This window comes from Eulemur rufifrons, chromosome 20, assembly GCF_041146395.1.
Source record: "Eulemur rufifrons isolate Redbay chromosome 20, OSU_ERuf_1, whole genome shotgun sequence".
In the NCBI taxonomy this organism is placed as follows: domain Eukaryota; kingdom Metazoa; phylum Chordata; class Mammalia; order Primates; family Lemuridae; genus Eulemur; species Eulemur rufifrons.
Window position 1 is genome coordinate 11,198,536 of NC_091002.1, and position 23,162 is coordinate 11,221,697.

The 23,162-nt window shown below is 45.5% G+C and overlaps 1 protein-coding gene across 4 annotated transcripts in view; it reads left to right on the plus strand.

Annotated features, from left to right (window-relative positions):
- The window catches only part of RIN2 (Ras and Rab interactor 2), a 212,291-nt gene that overhangs the window by 149,756 nt on the left and 39,373 nt on the right, over positions 1-23,162 (plus strand). For 3 of the 4 annotated variants that reach the window (XM_069495860.1, XM_069495861.1, XM_069495863.1), the window contains 2 exons: positions 1,300-1,400; positions 21,478-21,670. In XM_069495860.1, coding sequence (XP_069351961.1) covers positions 1,300-1,400; positions 21,478-21,670 — 294 coding nt within the window. Of the gene's footprint in view, positions 1-1,299; positions 1,401-1,776; positions 1,809-21,477; positions 21,671-23,162 lie in introns of those variants that run through there. The other variant, XM_069495864.1, reaches the window with a different exon arrangement.

A 23,162-nucleotide genomic window follows, 5' to 3' on the forward strand; every position in this document is an offset into this window, starting at 1 on the left:
CTAATCTATTTTCTTTCTGGAACTTCTCAGTGCTGTGGTCTGTCTGCCTCACCACAATGTCCTCCTCCTTGGGAGCTGATATCTTCTCAGCCTACTCCCCATTTGTAGTGCCCGGCATGCAGTGAGTGCTTGTAAAGTTCTGCTAAATCAATGGAGGAGTAGTTGGGGTCAACCCCAACCCTAAACCTGTGAGCTCACAGGTTTTGGAACAACCTGTGAGCTCAAGTTTCTCTCCCAGAGTCTGGGCGGGATAAAAGCCACTTGAGACAAGACAACATTTATCTGTAGCTAGAACAGAGGTTCTCAAACGTTTCAGTCTTTAGACGCCCAACACTCTTAAAAATTAGTGAGGATCCCAAAGAACTTGTGTTCATGTGGGTTATAGCTATAGATATTTCCCTTATTAGAAATTAAAATGAAGAAATTTTGAAATGGAATTGTAAAACAATAATAGACCTATTATATGTTAATCATTTATATGAAAAATAACTACATTTTCAAAAAATACTGAGCAGGGTGGCAGCCTTGGGAACAGCTGCTCTACCCTGGCAGTGCCTGGTAAGGACCAGTAAAGATTCTACCGAATGAGACCGGGTGGGCACAGATTTCAGACCAGCCTTCCCGGTCAGACACGGCCTCTTTGCAGGTTGTGGCTGGCGGTGAGACAGAAGAAACCTCAAGCCTTTTGCAAGAAGAGGCTGCATTTTTTCCCCAGATGCCCCTGTGGCCAACCTGCCCACCTGCCCACCCCCAGCCTTGCTCAGTTCTTTCTCTTCCCTTTCCCCAACAATCTTCTCTCTTCAAAACATGCAAAGAATAGGACAAGAATTCATTCTGTTATCTTTGCAAATCAATTTGTAAGCTGTCTATGCCTTTTGAATTAGCTTATTTCTAGAGCCAAAATAATGATTATATGAATTTTAATCCAGAGAAAAAAAATGAATGTTGAGGCCTGGTTTTACCAGGATTTACTTATGCCTGTCTGTATTCACATTGAGAAAGCGAACTGGGTGTTATATTCCTTACTACAATACTGAAACCTAACAAACTGGGTGTCATAGTCTTTGCCTTATTACAATACCGAAACCTAAGTTCTTCCCCTTTCTAAGGAGAAGCTGTCCCCTCGCCCTTTATTTTTTCCTCTGGTTAGAGGAAATTCACAGAGCCAAGATTGAAAAAAAAAAGAAAGAAAAAAAGATGGTCTTCTCTGTTCCTATTGAAGAGCCTATTCCTCCCGGGCACTGTGGGCAGCCACGCCTCTCCACTTCCTGACGTCACACTATTTTTGTCTTTGAATAGCTCATTGACACAATCGCCTCAGAGATCGGAGAACTGAAACAGGAGATGGTGCGGACAGATGTCAGCTTGGACAATGGCCTGGAACCCGCTGAAACCCACAGGTGACCAAAGACGCGCTTAGGTGCTGGGTGCGAGAGAGGGACGAGGGGAACCTCGTCAGCGACAAGGGCTGACTTTCCGGTCACTTCTCACAGGTTTGGGGACTGGGAGTATGGTGGCAACACCAGATGAAATGCCCTGTAGGAGGTGGGTGTGGCTTAGGAACTAGTTGTCTGCTTGTTTATTTTAATCACTTTGAAGGCACTTGAACTTTGTACTCTCTCGATTCTTCCTGGCACCAGAACCCGGAAACCTAAAATTGTCTATGCCATATCCACCTACTCACAATGATGGAAACAATAACACAGCGGATCCTCCGTGTGCAAAATAGAATTCAGTGTAGCCGTGTGAGTCTCCAGAAGGTTTTAAAGGGAGCAACTAAAGAGGATGGACTCGTTTTGCATTCTCAGGTCAGAGAAACCTCAGCAGTCACCATAGCCATTAACCTGAAAAGCCATCCAATGTTCTGGAAACTGGATGTGGTTGTAAACGGTTAGGAAGGGAGACAGGGTGCCGTGCTGGCTAAGCGTAGTACCTGTGCAGGTACTGCACGCTGTCTGAATAGGTAGCAAGGACTGGTCTTTACCTGGAGAACGAGGGTGCAAAGGTGGGTGGTGGAGGGAGGTTGGAGGTGACCTCTTCCTGGTCTTTGAGGCTGTAATTGTTTGCTAACAAAGATAACAGGATATAATGGCTGCAAAAAAGACACAGACACTTGGTGCCTTGGAGGCTACGTTCATTATCAGCTTCCCCCTTTTCCCAGAAAGTGGGGTGTCGAGGCTGCCAGCAGCAGTGTGAGGCTGAGATTTATGGAGTGGGTTTGCTGGGTTTGTTTGCAAGTCATGCAACAGGCAGGCGAGCCGGGTGGTTCAGGTTGTCCAGGCAAGTTTCAAACCAGCCTGACTCGTTCCCTGCCGTACACAGACAGAGGGGGACAGCACCGTCCCAAGGAGGCACTCTGCAGCTGGACGGTGGTGCTTTGACACACTGTCTCTGGAGAACTGCATTCCCCCTTAGCTGTGGAAATTCTCTGTGCCTTCTGCTTCCTTTCTTTCTCTATAAAATGACCAGGGTAGACCAGATGGTCCCCACACTCCTTGCAGCACACCCAGGCATTCTGATTCCTTGACTTCAACGTCACAGGTTTCCACCAGCTAATATTTTTTTCCATAAACTAGACCCACGCACAATGTTTTTCAGTTGGAGACGCTCCACCTCACACATATTCAGAGTAGTTCCAAATATCACGGAACTTTAACCAGGGGATTTCTCTTTACGCTTTGCATTGCTGAGCTCAAATTTAACTGGGAGTCCAGGCTGGTGACAGCAACATACAGAGGGAAGCTTTTGGAGCACTGATTTATTCCACACCCAGAACACGCAGCCCTGTGAGATAGATCCTGAGTTCCGTAGACAACAGACACCCAGACGCAGAGTGGCAGGACCCCTCCCCTGCAGACAAGTCACAGCAGGTATTAGGCTGAGGGGGTGGAGAGTTAAAGTTAGGGACATCCAGATCTTGTTCTCTGACTTCAGCAGGGTGGGGAGAGCTGGGCAGTCATTTAATCTTTAACATCTCTTTTAATCTTTTCCTTTTCACATTTAAGAATGACTGTAAGCCTTCCACAATAACTCTGTTTTTTTCCGGATTGTCATTTGTTCTTGAATGCTGTGCTGATTAACACTGAATTTGTGAGTTTTTAGGGGCATTTTGCTTTGTTTTTTGTTTTTAATTTAATGGCAAAGAAAGAGAAAAAAACAAGATGCGTTGTCTTTATTTAACAATGTATATCACGATTGCCACATGCCAGGCATGTCCTAAGTGGTTCCCAGTTACTAACTTACTGCATCTTCCTACCAATCCTAGGAGGGAAAGCTCATTAGGACCCTCGTTCTGCTGATGTGGGAATTGTATGCTGCAGGAAGAAAAGGCTAATGAGACTTTGGCTACTGGGCTGGAGTCTGTCGCTGAATTTTAGAAGTGGTGACTTTGCTTTTAATGTCCCCATTTTGCCCAGGGGAGATGTTAGGAGAGCCAGACATGAAGATACAGAATAAAGAGGACTTTGGTTGTTTACGAAATGAAGGCAAAGCCTCGATGGGGCCACAATTCAGCCCAACACAGAGCAGCCCACACGGGAGGGGAAAAGAGGGGGAAGCAGCCTTTGGGGAGCAGAGTTGCTTTAAGGGAAAACCCTGTAGAAGGAAGCAGCATCCTACCCCATCCCCCGCCGCAGGACCCTAGCTCTGCAGGTCTGATGCCCGGAGAAGCCACCACAGTCACCTTCCTTTGTGGCATCACTCCCCGTGAGTGTGAACTGTCATATGGCCTCACCTACCCCCACCACAGCTACCACGAAAGGTCTGTGGTTCCTCAGCTGGTTGAACACTCGGTTAAGGGCCGCACTTGCCTCCTAGGTTAGGAATCACTATTCCCCTACCTGTGTAGCCATTTGGTTGCTCCTTCGTGATCGATGCTGAGATGAGTTTGAGATTGTTAACTTTTTCCTGTGCCACAGACTCCTCAGAATAATGTTTTAAATGCATAAAACAAAATATATAGCATGACATGGGAAAAACAATTATATTGAAATACAATAATCGCGGTGTGTAAAATGCATGACTTCATAGCCTAGGTACTTGTTTATTAACACATGGTGGATGAGCATAAACAACATGATCTTTGTAACAGCTGCAATGACAATGACAACCTTTGAGGTTTCTGTTGGTGACAAAGTCAAAGGTACTGAGAATACCAGTGTGGTTTGTTGCCTATGTTCAAAATGGAAGGAAGTTAATTTAAAACGAGGTTAGTGAAAATAAAGATGTCACTTTTTTCTGTCCGGTGGTTGGTCACTTCCCACCTCCCACCCCTTCTCCTGTCAGCGTAATGTGACGTGGTCTGTCTGCCCTCTTTTCTCGGAACACTGGCCTGGCTTGGCTTCTGGGACACCACACCTGCCTGGGGTCCTGTCAGCTCACCTGCTGCTGCTCTGGTCCCCTGGCTGGTTCCTCCCTGTCTCTGTGACCTCCCAACCTCTCCTCTTCCCTCCTCACACTTCTCCTTTTCTTGCTCCCACTAACCTTGTACAAATGACTTAAAAATTTCTGTGTCTCAGTGTCCACATCATTCAAATGGGGACAATCATAGCTACCGCGTAGGGTTGTCAGAAAGATTCAGTGAGTGAAGAGCTGTAAGGGACTTAGCACAGTGCCTGACACACAGCAATAAACACTCTGTGTCGTAGGTGACATCCTAGGTCATCCCTTCCAGCCTGTGGCTCTGCTACCATCTATATGGTGGTGATTCCCAACTTACATCCCTTGGCTCATCCTCTCTTTGAACCCAGAGGTTTGTGTCCAACTCCCTACTCAGCCTGACCTTTGACATCACAAACTTAGGAAAGCCAAGATTGCAAGATTAAACGCTTGGAGTTCCTTCACAAGCCTGCTCCTTCTGTGCCTCCAGTGGCGTGGGCCTTGCAGTCGTCCCCGATGCCTCTTTCTCTCATAACCCCTCCCATCCGCCTCCAAACCCTGGCAGCTCTGCCCTTAAACTGACCCAGGAGGGGACAGCGTCGCACCAGCACCATCGCAGCAGCCTCGCCTGGTGCCTCTGCTTCCGCCTGCTCCTCCTTCTCCAGGCTGTCACCTGAGAAGCACAGAGAGTGGACTTTCAGTTAATCTGAATCTAAGACATGTCATTCGTCTGTTCAAAGCCTTTCAATAGTTTTCCATCTGAAATCAAAATCGTTACCGTGGCCCTCAAGACCCTACAGGATCTGACTGCCCCGTCCCACTAACACCTCCTCTGACAATCTCTCGCCCTCCATCGCTCAGCTCTGGCCCCACTGACTCCCTTGCCATGGGGCTCCTGCCTCCCAGCCTTTGTTCTTAACTATTCCCTGTGCCTGGAATGCCCTTCCTCCCGAAAGCGCTCACCCTTGAGCCCTCCTTCTCCTCTACCCTTTACCTGGCTTTATGCTTCTTCGTAGAACTTGTACAGACAGGACATGTACTCACTGGCTTAACTGTGCATTTTCTGCTTCCCACGACTAGAAGGTAAGCTCCATGAGAACAGGGGCTTGGTTTGTCCCTGGCAGCTGGGATTTTAGTGCCCGGAGCAGAATCTGCCATATAGCACACACTCAGGACATATCTGTTGGACAGATGAAGGAAAGGTGCCAGGCCCTTTGGAGATTCTAAAGTTTTAGCACATCAGAGGTGTTATGGTCTGAGATGCGAGAAATGACCACCTAAAGACCGAATTGAGCCAAATCCAGGAGTCTTTATTAGCTGGCCAGCGTCCACCCTCTGCACCGCCAAAGGTGGAAGTTCATAGAGCAGCAGTGAGTCAGGAGAGGCCGGCCCTTTCAAAGGCAAAAACCACACTTTGAAAAACTATCTAATTGTGCAAGCACGTGTACAAAAAGCCTTAAGCAAGCATTACATCATTTTCTTATCTTTGGTGTAACAGGATCTGGGCGGTTTGGGCTCTGGCCCGTAGAACGTAGAACGTGGGTGTTGTAATCGCCTCACACAAAACATGGGTGCTATAATCATTTTACGCAGCACATGGGTGTTGTAGTCACTTAGGAATTTCTGTGTTGGGGGTACTATCTTGGGCAAGCAGGAGCAGGAAGGTTTTACAGAAGCAGAATGGCAGGTTAATGGTTTTTCGGCGCAAAACTCACACTCTAACTGAGGCTTCTTACAGAAACGAGACATCACCCCTGGGCAACAACTGGGGAACACCAGCCCATGCATAAAGAAGTTAAAAAGTTGAAAATATGTGATAGACCTCAGGCTTCCCACCTAGCAAAGAATGGAGGCAAAAGTCCCTTCTCCCCAGTGTCCAGCGGAGCTCCCTCCACCAATTCTGATTTATGAGCAGGTTTAATCCTTTGCTCATAGAGTAGGAGCTGATTAAATACACCTCCATGCCCTCTGCTAATGTTTTACCAAAGAGAAGCCCATAACCCAGGGGGAAGATGAAGGACTTCTTGTTCCTGATTATCTGCTCTCTCCAAATGTTGTTTGCTGTTTCCTCTGTCTTCCCACCCCACCCCTCCAAAGACTAGAGAGTATGGGAACACAAAGGCTTTTCACACCCCCTCCCATCCCCATGACTTCAAAATCCATTTACATTTGGAGGAAGGGGATCTCTGTCTGGGTAGGACCACCAGGCCTGATGTGGGCCAATGTTCCACCCTCATCATCACCTAAACCCATCACCTCTGGCCAGAGACAAGTCTACAGATTCCCTTGTCCTTAGGCAGAACAGAAGGATCAGCAAAGCAACGTCATGAGATAGTCTCTGGGCTCAGGCTGGGTGTGCAGCATCCCTGAGGATCGCAGCTGGCCGAGGCTGTTGGAGGCTGTTGCTCCCTCTGTTGACTCTTCCTTTCCCTCCATCCCTCCTGCTGCCTGCTCGCTGGTCCACTCCAGCCCAGGCAGACAGATGCCTGGGGGGTGCCTGGGGTCCTGTATCTTCATTTCTCCTATCATGCCTCAGATTCAGACACATGCAATTCCAAAATTCCTTGGCCAGCTCTACCCAATGCTACCATGTAGCAGCTGGTCACCACCTTAGCCTCTTCTAGGAAGTTCTGAGCTTCCCAGCAGCATTTATGTCAAAACTGCACAAAACCCAGACTGCTGCTCCCTTCACCACCCTTCACTTCCTCACTTGACTGAAGGTTGGAACCCAAGATGAGAAAAATCGTGGCTGCAGTCTGGGGAAAAGATGCCCAGAGCTTCACTTTAACAAGTCTCCAATGGGACAATTGTAACCATATTTAGCTGCTCTGTGGCCTCCTGAATGAGACCTAGCCCCACTTAGTGCTACTTTCTAAAAAACTTTCTACTGAAGTAAAACATAATTCAGCAAAAGTGCACACATAAGTATACGGTTAGATGAATTTGTACAAAGTAAACACACACTCTGATTCCTTTCATTCAACATTTTGTATAGTCTTCCATTGTGTGAATACACCACAATTTGTTTATCCCTTTTGTTGATGGATATTTGAGTTGTGTTGGGTTGTAAAGAGGTTATTTATTCAACTTTAGTAGATAGTGCCCACCGGTTTTCCAAAAACGATTCTATCCATTTGCACTTCCACCTAAAGGGTATGAGAATTCTGGATGCTCCATTCTCATCTGCACTTGGTAGTGGCTACTTTTTCATTTTGGCCATTTGGTTGGCTGTGTTGACTTGGAGTTTCTGAAGCCGTGATGAATGAAGACAGGCAGGAGTACCTGTATGTTGTGTCTCAAATATTTATGTCAGTACTGGGGACTGTTTAGGCTTGACAGAGTGTCATATTTTTCACGTAAGTTCAAGGCTAAAGTCTTGGGGAATTCTGAGCTCACGCCATTTCACTGGGTGGTATTTATGGAAACTGAAGTTATGGAAAGGATTATTTGAGAGGAGGAGATAAAAAGTAAAATCTAAAAGTTATGAGAAAAATGTAAACATATATATACCTTTTTATTTATATTTCTGATTTTGAATTTTCTATCTAATAAAATTACAGCAGAAAAAACTGGCAACAAATTCTCCCCACTTCTTAAAGTATTTTACTTTACTTTGTTCAGTACTTGTATGCAGAAATATTTAGCATCCCATGAATTGATTTGGCCAAGGCCATTAGTCACATTGTAACTAAATGCACCTAAATATGATATAGCTATTTTTGGAGTTTAAGTTCTACTTTTAAGCTAAGAATACATCCTCATCCAATACAATTTCTCATATTTAAAAATATATATGTCCTCAACCTTAGTGACTTCCAACATGGAATTTAATGACACTTGAATTTATTCCATTTCTAACTTCTGCTTGAAATGGCAGATACCAAGTGATGACTGTGCTTCATTGATTTATACCTGATTTGGCTCTACTGCAGATTTTGGAGAATATATTTGTGAGGTCATTAAGAAGCAAGTGCAAATCACTGGATGCAAAATCACTTTGCATTTTGACTTCCTACACGATATCTGTGTCATGCACAGGGTTCGCCAGCAAATCAAATATTTTTCTCTCTTACCATGTCTGAACACCTGCCTATACCTCATGCCATTGGTTCTGGGCTTGGAGCCGTCCCCCAGCATCTGTGAGCAGCCTCTCCTAGAACCAGTCACACCTGTAAGAAAGATTGCTTTTTCTCCTTACTGTGAGTTCCAGTCCAGTTCAGCAAAACACAGAAAGCTCACAGTCACCATTTGCTGCAGAATATTAGGCATATCTTGCAGTATCTTGGGCTCCTTGATAAAAAGGTGTTTGATGCTAACAAAGTTTATGGTTCCTTTTCACACATTGTCTGTTTCTAAGAATTATAAGTGCACATTTCCACTCATTTCTGGACGTTTGTCATTGCCTGCCTGTTCTCTGTCTTTCTCAAAGAATATCTGATGAGAAAACGGGGTAGAGAAGCTCCCTGACTTGGGTCGAGATTGCATTGAGAAGGACAGTGGAAAATCCATTGTCTGAAACACCCAAGTGATACCACAGACACGGCCACTCTTTCCCTTGTGGGGCTGGGCTGGGAGAAGTGCTGCGGGGCGGGGGGAGGGGGCATGGCTGTGTTCACCAATAGAGCAGGTCCTGCGGAGGTGTAGTTTTGCGGTAAGACATGTTCCTGTCCCGCCAACTGTGGATACTCTGCTATGACCAGTTTGATCCATTTACCCCCCACCCCCTAAGGCATTTCCTTATTTCAAGCCACCAGGAGTGTTTTGAATATGGTTTCAAGGAATTTTATGAGGATTGACCAGCCCTGCTCACTCTGTTACCAATGTAGCAACAATTAAGTTCAACTTAAAGAAGATATTTATTGAGTAGATGCTATTTGCTAAAATACCTAGACAGTGGAGCCTGCAGATTCACTCCACCTAAGGCAGGAAACAATTTTCAACAAGTGAGTATTATGTAGTAAAATGAGAACATAATACAAGAGCATACCAGATGAACAGATGAATACACCAGGTGGCCTGACGGCCTCAAGTGGGAAGCAGGTAATTCTAGGTCAGAGGTACATCGGCCTTATTCATTAATGAGTTAAACAGGGGTAAGAATGGCTTCCACATCAAAAATTCCCTAAAGAGCTGTTCAGTCTGTCTTTATTTGGGATATCTGTTATCTTTGGGAATATTTTTAAAAGGAACATTTAAGTTTTCTTTTTTTGATTACCAACTGTAAAACATGTACATTGTGGAAAAAGCACAATGCAAAAATAGAAATAAACATCACCGTGAAGCCACCCCTTGAGAGAGAACCCCTCTTGAAGGTTTGTTTGTTGGGTTGGCTCTTTTATTTCTTTGCTTCGGTGTGTATCCTTCCCATGTTTTTGCATTACTGCACATTTATATGGTAGTTCACGCATGATTTTTAGATTTACAAGGGTGCTTTTGATCAGCTTGAAAATGCGCAGTGTCCTAGAAACTGATGCCATTTTTGTGGAGGGGTAGCACCTTCCAATTTAGTGGCCGACTCCTCTGTCAACAGTAAAACTTTGGCCACATGATTTATCAGTGGCGTACTCTCTATAAAGTTAGATCTGTTTTGTCTCTGTAGGCTTTGCCTTGCTGCTATATTGGTGGTTGGTTCTGCCACAAAATATATGCCTAGGTGGAATTCAGCTGTGAATGAGTCAAGCTAGGAAATAACACCAGTGTCACCCAAAGCAGTTAAATCCTAGAACCCGCCGATGCACCGAATGCGTGGCTTTCCATGAAGCAGGGTGCATGCTCCGGGCTCACAGGGCATCGGGGCTGAGTCTGGAGCCCGCCTGGCTCCTTCTCCTGCCTGTTTTTAGCTCCATGGGCAACCAGGACAACAGGTTCTTTGTTCCTCTTTCTTATTTTTACAGGAACGAATGAATGCCTCTGCCAGCGTGGACTCCATATCTGGTCTTTTCATCTCTAGCTGGAGAGTCAATGAGAGAGGAAGTTCCTAAGCAAAAAAATCCACCACATTTTCTTCCCTCCTGAAAATGGCAATACCTCCCTGGAGGCAGAAACACATTTTTGTTCCCATTTCTGTGTCCTCTCTTCCTGGTCCTGAGTAGATAGAATTCAAAAATCACCGAAGGCTCTAAAACTTTTTCACAAAAACCCTCCTGCAACGTGCTTTTAGAAATCTTTTTAAGGAAGGTGGGCTTCTGTCCTCAAAAAGCAGCAGCCATTAGACACACAGGAATAAAACCTGTAACCCCAAATATGTTAGTGAATCTTTTTCCTTTTAGAGTTTAAGCAGGGGGTAAGGAAAGTCCTCGAGGGATTAAAATACCAAGTTGCATGCTGCAGGGAAACTGAACAAGTGAGAAAACTGGACTTGGAACCAGTTCTGTCAATTTCTAGCAGTTGGACCTTGAATAAGGAGGTTAACCACACAGCCTTTGCTCCCTCTCTGCTGCACATGTAGTGACCCTTATAAGGATATCCCTTCCCCCAGGCCTCTGCCCATTACTTTTTCATCTTGGGTGATGGGTCAAGGGTTTTCTCAGCTCACCTGGCAATTTCTGTGCTATGAACAGAGTGTTAGCCAGGGTTCTGCAGAACCCAGAATGGGTTTGGGCCTTCCTTGTTCTCCAGACTAATATTACAGAGGAAGGGTTTCATTCAGCTTCAGAATTCTAAAGAAATGTTTTTGTGTCTGAAATCATTGGCCATCAGCTACTAGGTATTTATTTTTATTTATTTTTTTTTTTTTAATATAGAGACAGGGTCTCGCTCTTGCTCAGGCTGGTCTCGAACTCCTGAGCTCAAGCGATCCTCCTGCCTCAGCCTCCCAGAGTGCTAGGATTACAGGTGTGAGCCACCGCGCTTGGCCAACTACTAGGTATTTCTGAAAGTGAAGTTTTTCTGGAAATTTTTTGTTTGCTCTGTGTGTGTATGTGTTTAACAAAGATTGGAATTGGTCCTTGTGCCAGAGATTTATATTAGATGGATGTCTTCGGTATGGGCTGTTATTTTCTGCATAAGAGGCCTCTTCTACTAACATTTTTCCAAACACCATTGACCCCAGACCCACCACCTCTCTTCTCCCAGCCCCACTAAGCCCTTGCTTCATCTTCCACCAAGCCAGGCCTCTTGGCCACTGCTTGGCACTTGGGTTGTGGTTGCTTTCCCTTTGACACATGGTCAAGGACCTACTGCTGCAAGAGCAAGACTATGGTGGACACAAGACTCTGATTTCTGTCCGGTCCTCAGTTCTTTTTTTTTTTTTTTTTTTTTGAGACAGAGTCTCACTCTGTTGCCCTGGCTAGAGTGCCATGGCGTCAGCCTAGCTCACAGCAACCTCAAACTCCTGGGCTCAAGTGATCCTACTGCCTCAGCCACCCAAGTAGCTGGGACTACAGGTACACGCCGCCTTGCCTGGCTAATTGTTTCTATATATATATTTTTTAGCAGTCCAAATCATTTCTTTCTATTTTTAGTAGAGATGGGGTCTCGCTCTTGCTCAGGCTGGTCTCAAACTCCTGACCTCAAGTGATCCTCCTGCCTCAGCCTCCCAGAGTGCTAGGATTACAGGCGTGAGCCACCACGCCCAGCCTGGTCCTCAGTTCTTAAGACCACTCCTGCATTGGCCTCTTGTGGCCAGAAGCCTGGGCCCTGCGACTGTGCCCGTGCCGTGTCCAGAGTTGCACCTTTCTTGCCACTGCAGCTGGTTGAGGCGACAGCATGTGAAAAGGCTCTGTGGGTCTGGGGTGCAGCCGAAGGCTCTACATGGACAGAATGAGGAAGGGAGGCCCTTGGAGAGGCAAGATACATATGGGAATTTCAACACAAAAATATCAAGAGAAGTGACTGTTTTCCTTTCTTTTTTCCCCCCTGAAAGTTGAGGATGGCAACACCCAGTACAGGTTGAGACCAGACCCTGATGGTAGATGGAGAACCATCCACCACCCTCAAGAAGGTTCAGGGTTTTCCCCTCCCCCAGGTCACATTAAATACTGCCAAAACAAGCTCCAGAATCTTGTTTATTGAATAGTCTTTGTCAATGCTAGAAGGAAAACACATTGCCTTGCCTTCTTTTTGTCACTATCCAAAAATTAGGAAACAGCGAGAATCATCTTGGAAATTCCCACTGAACAGAATCTTTACTCACAGTTTCATAGACATTCCAGACTCTTATAATCATCAGTTCTTTTCAGGTTGTGTGTGTTTGTTTTGGTAACAGTTTCCTTTCTTTCACCAAGAATCCATTTTTAGACACAGGGAAACTGAGGCTAAATGACACGTGGCAATGGGCCAAGACTTCACAGTTATGAAGAGGCAACACTGAGCTTTGATTTCAGTCTGACTGCAAATCCTCCTTCCACGAGGAGGAAGGTTTTGAGGCTGAGGGAGCCTAGAATGGGGGGGGGTGATGCCACTGAAACTATGCCACGCCTTACAAAAAGTATCATCTTGATATCAGCACATTCAAAGGTGCAGGAGATGCGTAGTTTTGATTCCAGATACATGAGGATAACTGGATGTCTACATGGATATTTACATGGATAACTAAATGCTAAAGCCCCATAGCTGTGTGCATGGGATTCCCACCCTGGGTTTCTCTTGAGACCTCACACTGTGCATCTACCTTAACCCAGGGGCACTTCCCTGCCAGTATTGCCTACCCTCTAGTTTCTCCTATACTCAACCAGCTGCTTTTGTTGGGATCCTAAATCTCACTCCCAGTGTTGGAATAAGGCATTCTGTATTTGGAGACCTTGAATGGAGCGCTTATCACCGATGCCCTGTGTTGGTGGGCAAGGAATGGCAAGTCTAGGCTAAAACTGATCATTGACTTTTACATCCAAAGCCCACCCCTTGCTGGTTGGCCTGGGGTTAGAGGGGTGTCCATGGGAGAAATTCATGAGCAACGAGGAGGAAGCTGCTAAAACTTTGGATTATCATTCTGGAAGGATTGGAGCTGCCTCCTTTTCTTGCCCCAGGCCCTGAGATGGCCAAAGGCCGGGGGTCTTGGTAGCTGTGGTGATTTTTGTTGCCATTTCCTGATAAATGCAGAGACAGGAACCCTTTGTCTCCCGAGACTAGAACCGAGCGGCCAGATTCTATTTGTTAGGGCCCAGCTGAGCAAAGGCCTGAGTCAGAGGTGGGGCATGGGGCCCAGAAAGAAGCTCATGGAAAGACCCGGTGCCCTTAAGGCATGTTTCTCCTGCCTGCTGAGGTCTCTTCCTCTATAAACCTTGCTGTCTGCAGATTACCTCCTCTGGCCCCTGGTCATGCCCGAGTCGGGCATTTTATCAACGCCTGCCCTGGGCTAGGCCTGAACATGGCCTGGGAATGAAGGAAGTATGATGACAAGTCAAGTGCCTCAGAGCTACAGGAACAGTGCATAAGGGAAGTCTAAGATCACCAGCAGTTGAAGAAAAGGGAGACTAGGATTTGAGCTCAGTTTTTTGTTTTGTTTTGTTTTTTGACACACAGTCTTCCCCTGTTGCCCATGCTGGAGTACAGTCATCATAGCTGTTAGCTATGTTAGCTAATAGCTAACAGATAGCTATTAATTGACCTAATCACTATCTTTAAATTGACTCGCCTTTTACATTTATTTACATTTATTTTAAAAGGCAATTTAATATCTCCTCCATAATTGGGAAATACACAGAATACATATAACTATTAAAATAAGTATTGGCCATTAAAATAATAACCATGCCTCCAGGGATCACCTTGATATATCCACCACTCTTTGGGAAATACTGTCAATGTTTAACAAACCATCCAGATGTTATAAAATAACAAAATTTACCCACACTGTTCCACCAATAGAGTTTTATTTTGTTTTCGAGTTTCACACTTAGTAAAACTACAGCTCATTTGGGAGATAAGCAATGGGTCGAATCTTAAGCCATAATTAAGTTATAGACAAAAGCAAAACAGAACCTGGGTGCTGCTCTAGTTGCTGTTTGTGTTTGTTTTGTGGGCATGAAGTTAACATCCTGTTAATGATAATTAGGCCCACTGTCTTCATTCTATAAATATTTATTAGGCACTTACCTTTTAAACAAGAATTGTGTTTTCTTCAACGTCTAGAAGGTCCACTGGGAACCTTCAGGGAACCAACACTCAGGCCTTAAGAAAAGCAAAGAATTTTTCTTAAGGATTGAGTTTTCAGGGGGTGCCTTGCTGGAAATCCAGGGGGACCTCTCCAGGTGAGGCCTGAGAGGAGCCTGCCGCTCACTCCTGCAAATCCCAGGTCTGGTGACGCAGCCCACACACCAAACAGGCCTGAGAAGAGCAGGCAAAGGGGGCAGGTGTTGCCCTTTAGAGAAGAGAGTTCTCCACGCCTTTGTGGAGCCGGATGTGGGAGAGAGGGCCAGGGCCTGGGGAGTTGGGAAGCAGATAGGAGACAAAAGCCAAAACCCAAGGTGTTTGGGGGAAGCTGTGACAATCCTTCCTCCACCTAATCCTGCTGACTCAGTTACCCCAGTGTCTCCAGATGACTCGTGAGTAGAAGCAAAACAGAATACCTTGTTATAACGGATATGAGATGGCTTTTTCCATGCAGGTAGATCACAAATGCATCAAATTCCAAGGCGGATGTGACAGTGTGTGTGCCAAGGCACACAGGGTCACACAGACAGAGCAGGGAGCCAGAGAGCCATGGAACCGGCTTAGGAAAGCACCTCTTGTTAGAGTTGCCAAGCACCTATTCATCTCCACAAAGGACTTGCCACTCATTCTGGGAGCAGTTTTCAGAAGTTGTTAATTAACTAAACTGTCTCCTTTTTAGTTGAACTAAGATTTAACAGCCTGCTGTAGAAAGGAAAATTCTTAGTACATTTTAAATATTTAACTGAAACAACTTTTGTCCTTAAAAAGAATCAGTCACATCTTATCATAGATGTTCAAAAATCTAATTGCTCAGCTGAATGAAGGTATGTTTTTTACACACATACAGAAGTTTGGAAGGGGCTTTTTGTTTTTCTTGTTTATCCCCCTGTCTTAATACTGAAGGCGGAACCATCCAGAGCCCTTCACGGCTGCTGGGAGACAGTAGCCAGGTGGACATGTACCACTCTCGGTTGACAGTAAGAATTTGGCATTTTGCCTTGTATCTAGGCACCTTGAACTTTAGTTTTGCTACTCAACAGCCAATATAGGATTCTTACATCTAAAAATTTGTTGACTGTATTTACCGCGCCAGTATTTCTTTTCCAAAGAAACTATCTCACATCAAATTTTTGTGTATTTTGTTTTTTTATTATTATTATTTTAGAGACAAGGTCTCACTTTGTTGCCTGGGCTATAATACAGTAGTGTGATCATAGTTCATTGCAGCCTCCAACTCCTGGGCTCAAGCAATCCTCCCACTTCAACCTCCCGAGTAGCTGTGACTACAGATGTGTGCCACCACGACTAACTAATTTCTTTAAAAAATTTTTTGTAGAGGCAGGGTCTCACTCTATTGCCCAGGCCAGTCTCAAACTCCTGATCTTAATCGATCCTCCTACCTGGGCCTCCCAATGTGCAGGGATTCTAGGCATGAGCCACTGTGCCCAGACCTATTTTTGCCCACTGCAAAGTCAATACATGGACTTCATATGTGTTGTTTGAGATAGAGCTTGGGAGAGGGAGTGATGTATTGGAAAGTGCATGGGGGCCTTCTGAGCACGCTCTTGTCTAGACCCTGGTCATCAGGAGCTTCACTGGTAGCCTGTACTGTCTTCTGGAATGCTGGACTGTGACAAGAAAGCGCATCCGTCATCGGGAAGCTCTGCTGTGTGTGCATAGTTTCGCTGAGATGAATCTGATTCTGTCAGTTTTAATAAAACTAAGACTAGCATCTGCCTGGATGTCCTACTCAGAATGCGCTTTCTGCAATCCCTTCTTTTTCTACCTCCTTAGGCTGCCAGTGCCTGGCCCTGGGATAAAGGGAATCCAGCCCAGTGGAAAGGCCCCTCCTGTCCCACACTGCAGAGAGCCCTAAAGCAGTTGTGACCGGGGGGTGGCTGGTGCTGGAGTAGGTGCAGCATCCACCCATCTGCTACAGAGCCATGAGGCCCAGGTTTGTTTGAAATGGGGACAGATGTAGGCTGTGAGTCTCCTGGTGAGTGTTTGTTCTCTGCCCCTAGAGGTCTCGCACACGTATAGTTTGCCCAGTGTTTTCCACGTCGGTCTCGCTGGGTCTGTATCTCTCCCCATGACAGTGGCCTAGACATGTAGACATAACAGTAATATTTGAGTACATAAATAAACTTTATACTCATAAAAGCCCAGTGATATGGTAGATATTATTGCTTTTTCTCCAACCTATTATTTTAGAAATTTCAAACGTTACAGCAAAGTTGCAAGAGTAGTCCTGTTCACCTAATTTTGCTGCATTTGATTTATCTCTATTTTTTCTTACTTTTTGGGGGCCAACCATCTGACACTTCCAAGTATTTCCACACTTTGCCCCTTTATTCTTAGTGTGTATCTCCTTAAGAATAAGAACATTTTCCTATATAATAATAAAATTATCACACTCAGGAAATTAAACATTAATACAATATTATCTAATGTATACCTTTACTCTTACTCAAATATCTTCAATGGTCCCTTATAATTTTTTTAATCCTGATGCCGTATAAGAGCAAGTCTGTGCACTCAATGTCGTCATCACATCTCTTTCTTCTTCTTGAATCTGTGATAATCCTACAGCCTTTTTAAAAATCTTTCATGATACTGACATTTTGAAGTGTTTAGGCTATTAGTTTCGCAGATAGTGTCTGAATTTGGAACTGTCCGATTGTTTTCTCCTGTGTAGATTCAGGTTAGCATATCTGGGGGCAAGAAAGACTACATACATGGGTGACGTGCTCTCCTTCTCAGAGCCTCCCCGCGGAGGCGTGCGGCATCAAGGTGTCTCATTTTTAGAGGGGTTAACGCACATCACTTGGATAAGATGGTGTCTTCCAGGTTCTTCCATTGTCAGGATATCTTTTCATTTTTGTATGTCATTAGGTGATCTGTGGGGTAATATTTTAAGACTGTCAGGATCCTCTTTCCCAACCATCTTTCACCTTGCTGGTTTTAGCACCCGTTCACAATGTTTGCCCGCATCAGTTTCTAGCTGTTGGTAGACGTATTACTATTTACCATTTTCAGATCAAAAAGACAAGATTCAAAAAGGGACCTGACCAAGGTCTCGCATGCCTGGCCAGGCTAGGAGAGGGACACCATGCTTCCTGCCCTGAGGCTGGCACCGTGGCCATCCCGCTGTGACCACGTCTTTATTACAATCCCCTGGATTATGTCACAGTGGTTTACCTTGTATAAGTCACTCATTCTCTGCCCTCCTATTTCCATGCAGACATCTGTCTTAGAAATCATTAGTTTCTACTGAGCTCATCAGGTTCTGTCTTAGGTCAAGCTCCCTAGAAGCAGAACCTGATTGGGGGATTCTTGTGCAAGCTATTCATTGAGAGAGGCTCTCAGGCGCAGCCAGCAGTGGGTCTGTTCCCAGGGAGAGGGCATAACTTCCGGGGCATTTCTAGGAGGGGGGGCAGCTGTGAGCTTTCAGCAGCCAACGCTCACAGCACCCTGCTCTAGTTGGGGGGTCTGAGTGGGGCGCCAGTAACATCCACTACATGTCCAACCTCTCATTCATTAGTTCATTCCTGAAGGTTGTCCCTGATAAAAGCCAATTTGTCCTGTAATAACATGCTGTAAGCCTCAAATGACTGGCTGAATCAAAGAGTTGGCTTAGTCATTTGCAAAGACAAGGTCTAATTTATGGCCGCTCCTTTATAAGGACCCACGAATCTTACTCACTGTCTTCCTGTCTGGGCCCTGGCTTTTAAGGTTGAGGTCAGTTGTCAGAACAAAGGCTTTTTAGCTCCTTGAAACAACTGAGGAGTCACAGGATGTTCCCTTCTAGGGAAGGAAGAAGTGTCAACATGTTTACTCTCCACAAACATGAGCACCACGATTGTCGTGTTAGAGACTGTCGAATTTGGTCTTGGCAAAAGATGGCCAACCTGAGATGGCAGGGATGAAATGTTTCTTTATTTAGGTTCTAAGAATTCTTTCAGTGGCATGCTATCCAATCCCCTCCCCCAGCCCCCTAAAAGAAAAAAAAAAAGAAACAAAACACCTAATTGATTCTGAATCAATGTGTGTGTTTTGCTCTTGGATCTCAAGCAAGTACTCCTCAAAGTGTGGTCCTCAGATTGGCAGTATTGTTGTCACCCAGAGCTTGTAAGAAATAGAGCATCTCCGGCCCACCCCAAACCTGCAAAGCCAGAGTCTCTGGGCCTGCAACCAGGCATCTGTGGCTTAACAATCCCTGGGTGATTTGAGCGCTGATCCAAAGCAGAGGCTATAAACTTGGTTTTGCATTGGGATTCCCCTGGGGGATTTTAAAAAATTCAGATACCCATGTCTCACCCCAAAGTGTCTCATTTATTTGATCTAGGGTGCAGTCTGGTTATTGAAATTTTTTTAGGCTCCCTGGGTAACATTTACTGGCAGCCAGGGTTGAGAATTACTGGTCTAAAGCTGGCTCTTTTACCTTATATGAAAGGAATTTTAACACTAGTTTCCTTTGAAGAGTGTGTTCTTTCAACTGCAAATATTCACTTCCAAATACCCCGAGGCCCTGGAATGGCATTCACAGAGAGAGAAACTGTTCTTTTTTGGCACAAAGTGTCCTATCTGGAAACTTGTAGCAGGAGTAAAGGAAAACTTTCACATATTTCAGAGAAAATAAAAGGTAAATTTTGAATGGAAGAGTGAGATTCTTTAGATCTGAAGCAAGTCAAGAAGGTGAGGAGGAAAAGTTAGGGTGGCATCTCTGGCCAGTGCACATGCTGTCATTGTGGGTCTTGGTATTGAATCTGCACACCCAAAAACGATCTGCGTAGGCTGGCTTCTTCTATATCCAATTCCTTTTATAAATTTCCCTGCCCTCACCTTACATCTGGTTTCATCATCCATCCTTCTCAGTGTTGAAGACTTTGTCAAACCACACTCTAGTGTTTCTTTTGGTGCAGAGGTTTGAAGACCGTGTGCACCGCAAGCTGCAACTTTGGATCCAAGTGGTCAGGTCTCATGTCCCTCCTGCTGCTCCAGGACCCACACTGGTGACCTGCTCCTGGAGACCCAGGGGGAGTATCTCCCTGGGAGAGAAACCCCAGAGCTAAGCAGCCCTGGATGGGAATTTCAACCCTCTCCCTCATGACCTTGAGCAAGATACTTAACTAACAGGTCTGAGCCCCTCATTCCTCTTTTTATAAAACTGGGATCACAGTGCCCATTGTACAGGGCTGTTGTGAGCAGTAAATAGGTGAATGTGGTGGGTGTGGTGGCTCACGCCTGTAATCCTAACACTCTGGGAGGCCAAGGCAGGAGGATGGCTTGTGGTCAGGAGTTCGAGACCAGCCTGAGTAAGAAAGAGCAAGACCCTGTTTCTACTAAAAATAGAAAAAATTAGCTGGGCATGGTGGCACACACCTGTAGTCCCAGCTACTTGGTAGGCTGAGACAGGAGAATCACTTGAGCTCAGGAGTTTGATGTTGCAATGAGCTATGATGACACCACTGCACTCTACCTGGGGCAATAGAGTGAGACTATGTCTCAAAAACAATAATAATAATAAGAGAATGTAAAGGGCTTGGCAAACCAGCAGCCACGACCTAGATGCAAACTATTCTGTGTTCCGATCTGACTTGTTACCCACAAAGTTGGATGAACACCAAATCTTTTAGTTTCTAGCTCTACCACTTCATGGCTGTTATAACTCAGACAGCTCAGTCACTTCTTGGGCCTCAGTCTTCTCATTTGTAAAATGGGGATTTAACACTCACTAACAGAATCAGTATTGACACCAAAGGAGGTCAATGTGGCTTGTTTATTAGGATGCAATTCACATGCCATAAAATTCACCCTTTTAAAAGGTATGATTCACTCAGAGGTTTTTAGTGTATTCACAAAGTTGTGAAATTATCACCACTGTCTAATACGAGAACATTCCCATCACCCCAAAGAGAAACCTGGTACCTATTTGCAATCACTTCCCATTCTCTGGTAACTGCTAACCTACGTTTTTTTTTTTTTGTTGTTGTTTGTTTTTTTTTGAGACAGAGTCTCGCTCTGTTGCCCGGGCTAGAGTGAGTGCCATGGCGTCAGCCTAGCTCACAGCAACCTCAAACTCCTGGGCTTAAGCGATCCTACTGCCTCAGCCTCCCGAGTAGCTGGGACTACAGGCATGCGCCACCAAGCCCGGCTAATTTTTTCTGTATATATTTTAGTTGGCTAACCTACGTTCTGTCTTTGTGGATTTGCCTGTTCTGGACATTTCATGTAAGTGAAATCATACAGTATGTGGTCCATGCTCCTGGCTTCTTTCTCTGAGCATGACGTTTGCAAGGTTTATGCAAACCATAGTATGTGTCAGTGCTTCATTCCTTTTTATGGCTGGATAATATTCCATTGTAAGGATAGACCACATTTTGTTTATCCACTCATCAGTTGATAGACATTTGGGTTGTTTCTACTTGTTGGCTATTATGAGTAATGTCAATATTAATTTAACAGTAGCACAGCACCACTCCACTGGGAGGTTTTATTATAAATAATGTTAGCAGTAAAAATGCTTAGATTTGTAAGAAGAAATAAAGGTACAAAATGAGTGTGTGTGTGTGCATTTTGCCTTTAGGTCAGGGTCACGGTTGCGCTTATGATATGTACTATTGAGCATTAGGACCTCATGGTCACCATGTATGGAATTTAGCATTTAGGGTTCTGTCCTCAAAGTCAGAAATGTTTTATGCCAGAAGACAGAGTCTGAACTAGATGGTATTTAGGATACTTAGAACGTTTTGAAAATGGGGGTAGAAATAGAAGGTCAGATCTGCCAAATATAAGGTATTCTCTTTAATATTAGGAATACAGAGTGAGAAATACAACATTGTGTCTTCCCTCAGAAGGCTTCCAGCCTGGAGGGGAGGACGAATAAGGTGGTATCACAGGACGGTGTGTGTGCTATGATAGGCCTGGCCCACAAGCTCGCAGGGATGGTCCCATCGTTAGGGAAACTGCACTGCGGACATCTGACCCTGCCCGTTCTCTCTCTCCTAGCATGGTAAGACACGAGGATGGCAGCTATTCTGATGATGAGGGCGTGAAGACGTGTCCCCGGGACTCTGGCTATGACAGCCTCTCCAACAGGCTCAGCGTCTTGGACCGGCTCCTCCACACCCACCCCATCTGGCTGCAGCTGGGTCTGAGCGAGGAGGAGGCGGCAGAGGTCCTGCAGTCCCAGCCTCCAGGGGTAAGACTCAGAACCTACGGGAACAGGTTGAGGCAGGCAGGACTGCTGCTGCTGCCTTAAAGACAAACACTTGAAGTTAGTTCCAGAAAGTTCTTCCTAGCTTGTAGGGAGCACAGTTCCCAGTGTGTAGATGGGTTACAATGCAGGGAAATTCTGGAAATTATGGAGCTGACTAAGGTGACAGAGCTCTTGATGATTGTCTCTGTCCTCATCTGCTTGGTTACCACGGTGGGTGCAGGACTTAGCAGGATACCCCGGCATCAGGCAATGAGTAGGGGCCACTGGCCAAGGGCTCTGGGCCTGACCACTTAATGCCTGGGCATTGAGGATAAGCCCAGGTCCGGGGTCCTCAATGGCCTCTGCTTCTTCCCGTTCATTCTGAGCCTGAGAACCCTGCCAGGGCCCAGCCATGCCACTTGGGACCCAACCTTCAAAAGGTCTGTGTCCATGAACTTGTCTGTTTCAGCTGCTGATGTAATCTTCTTTTTCTTGGGCTTTCTCTATGGCTTTCCACGTGGGTCAAAGTCCGATTTAGTTTCTTCAGCCACTGTCTATCCAAGGCCACTGTCTTGTCTCACGGAGACCGCTTCATGACTTACAGAAGTTCCTGAAAAAAATGTCATTCAGTGACCAGTATGTCCTGTGCTGTCCAATATGGTAGCTTCTTGCCCCATGTGCTGTTTAGATTTACATGAGTTAATGTAAATAAAATAAGAAATTCAGCTCCTCAGTTGCCCCAACCACATGTTAGGTGCTCCCCAGCCACGAGGGGGCTACTGTATTGGATGGCACACAATGCAGCCCACTTTCATTGTTCCAGAAAGTTCTATTGGACAGAACTTGTGTATAATGTCTACTTCTAAACAAAAGATAAATACAATAAATCACAGGTGACATAGGACAATATGGCATACAATAGCAGATAGAAACTCTATTAGGTAGAGGGGCAAGGAGAAAATTTTAGCAGTAACTGGCTGAGGAATGTCATAACCACTGGGCACAAAGATAACATTTTGAATTTCCTAGCAGCCAGAACCTGTCTTTCTCACTTTTTTTTTTTTTACATGTAAGTGGGTTGTTATTATTTCTCATAGGACAGAAACAGGCAGAACTAAGACCTGTGTTGGGATGAGCTGAGGGTGACGAGGCACAGTCCTCGGTCACCTCTTTCAGAGAACCCCTTGGCCAGCGCATGCGCCGTTGACACTAGTGCCGCTGTCTGTGATGAGGACGTCTCCTCCCACTCAGGCTCCCTCACTTTCTGCCAGCCGAGTTGTCCGCTCTTGCATTGCTGCAAAAAAACTGTGAAGAGGAAAGTCACTGAGTTGCTAGGTGCCAGGTCCCCTCCCTGACAGCTCCCCCTCCAGGGACAGGTCGTGTCCATTCCTGCCAAGACCTGCATGGGACAAGCCCGGCAGCGTGTGCTCTCCCTCACCTGCCGATCCCTGGACGGGGCCTACCTGACGAGCTCGGGCAGGCTGGGGGCAGGGCG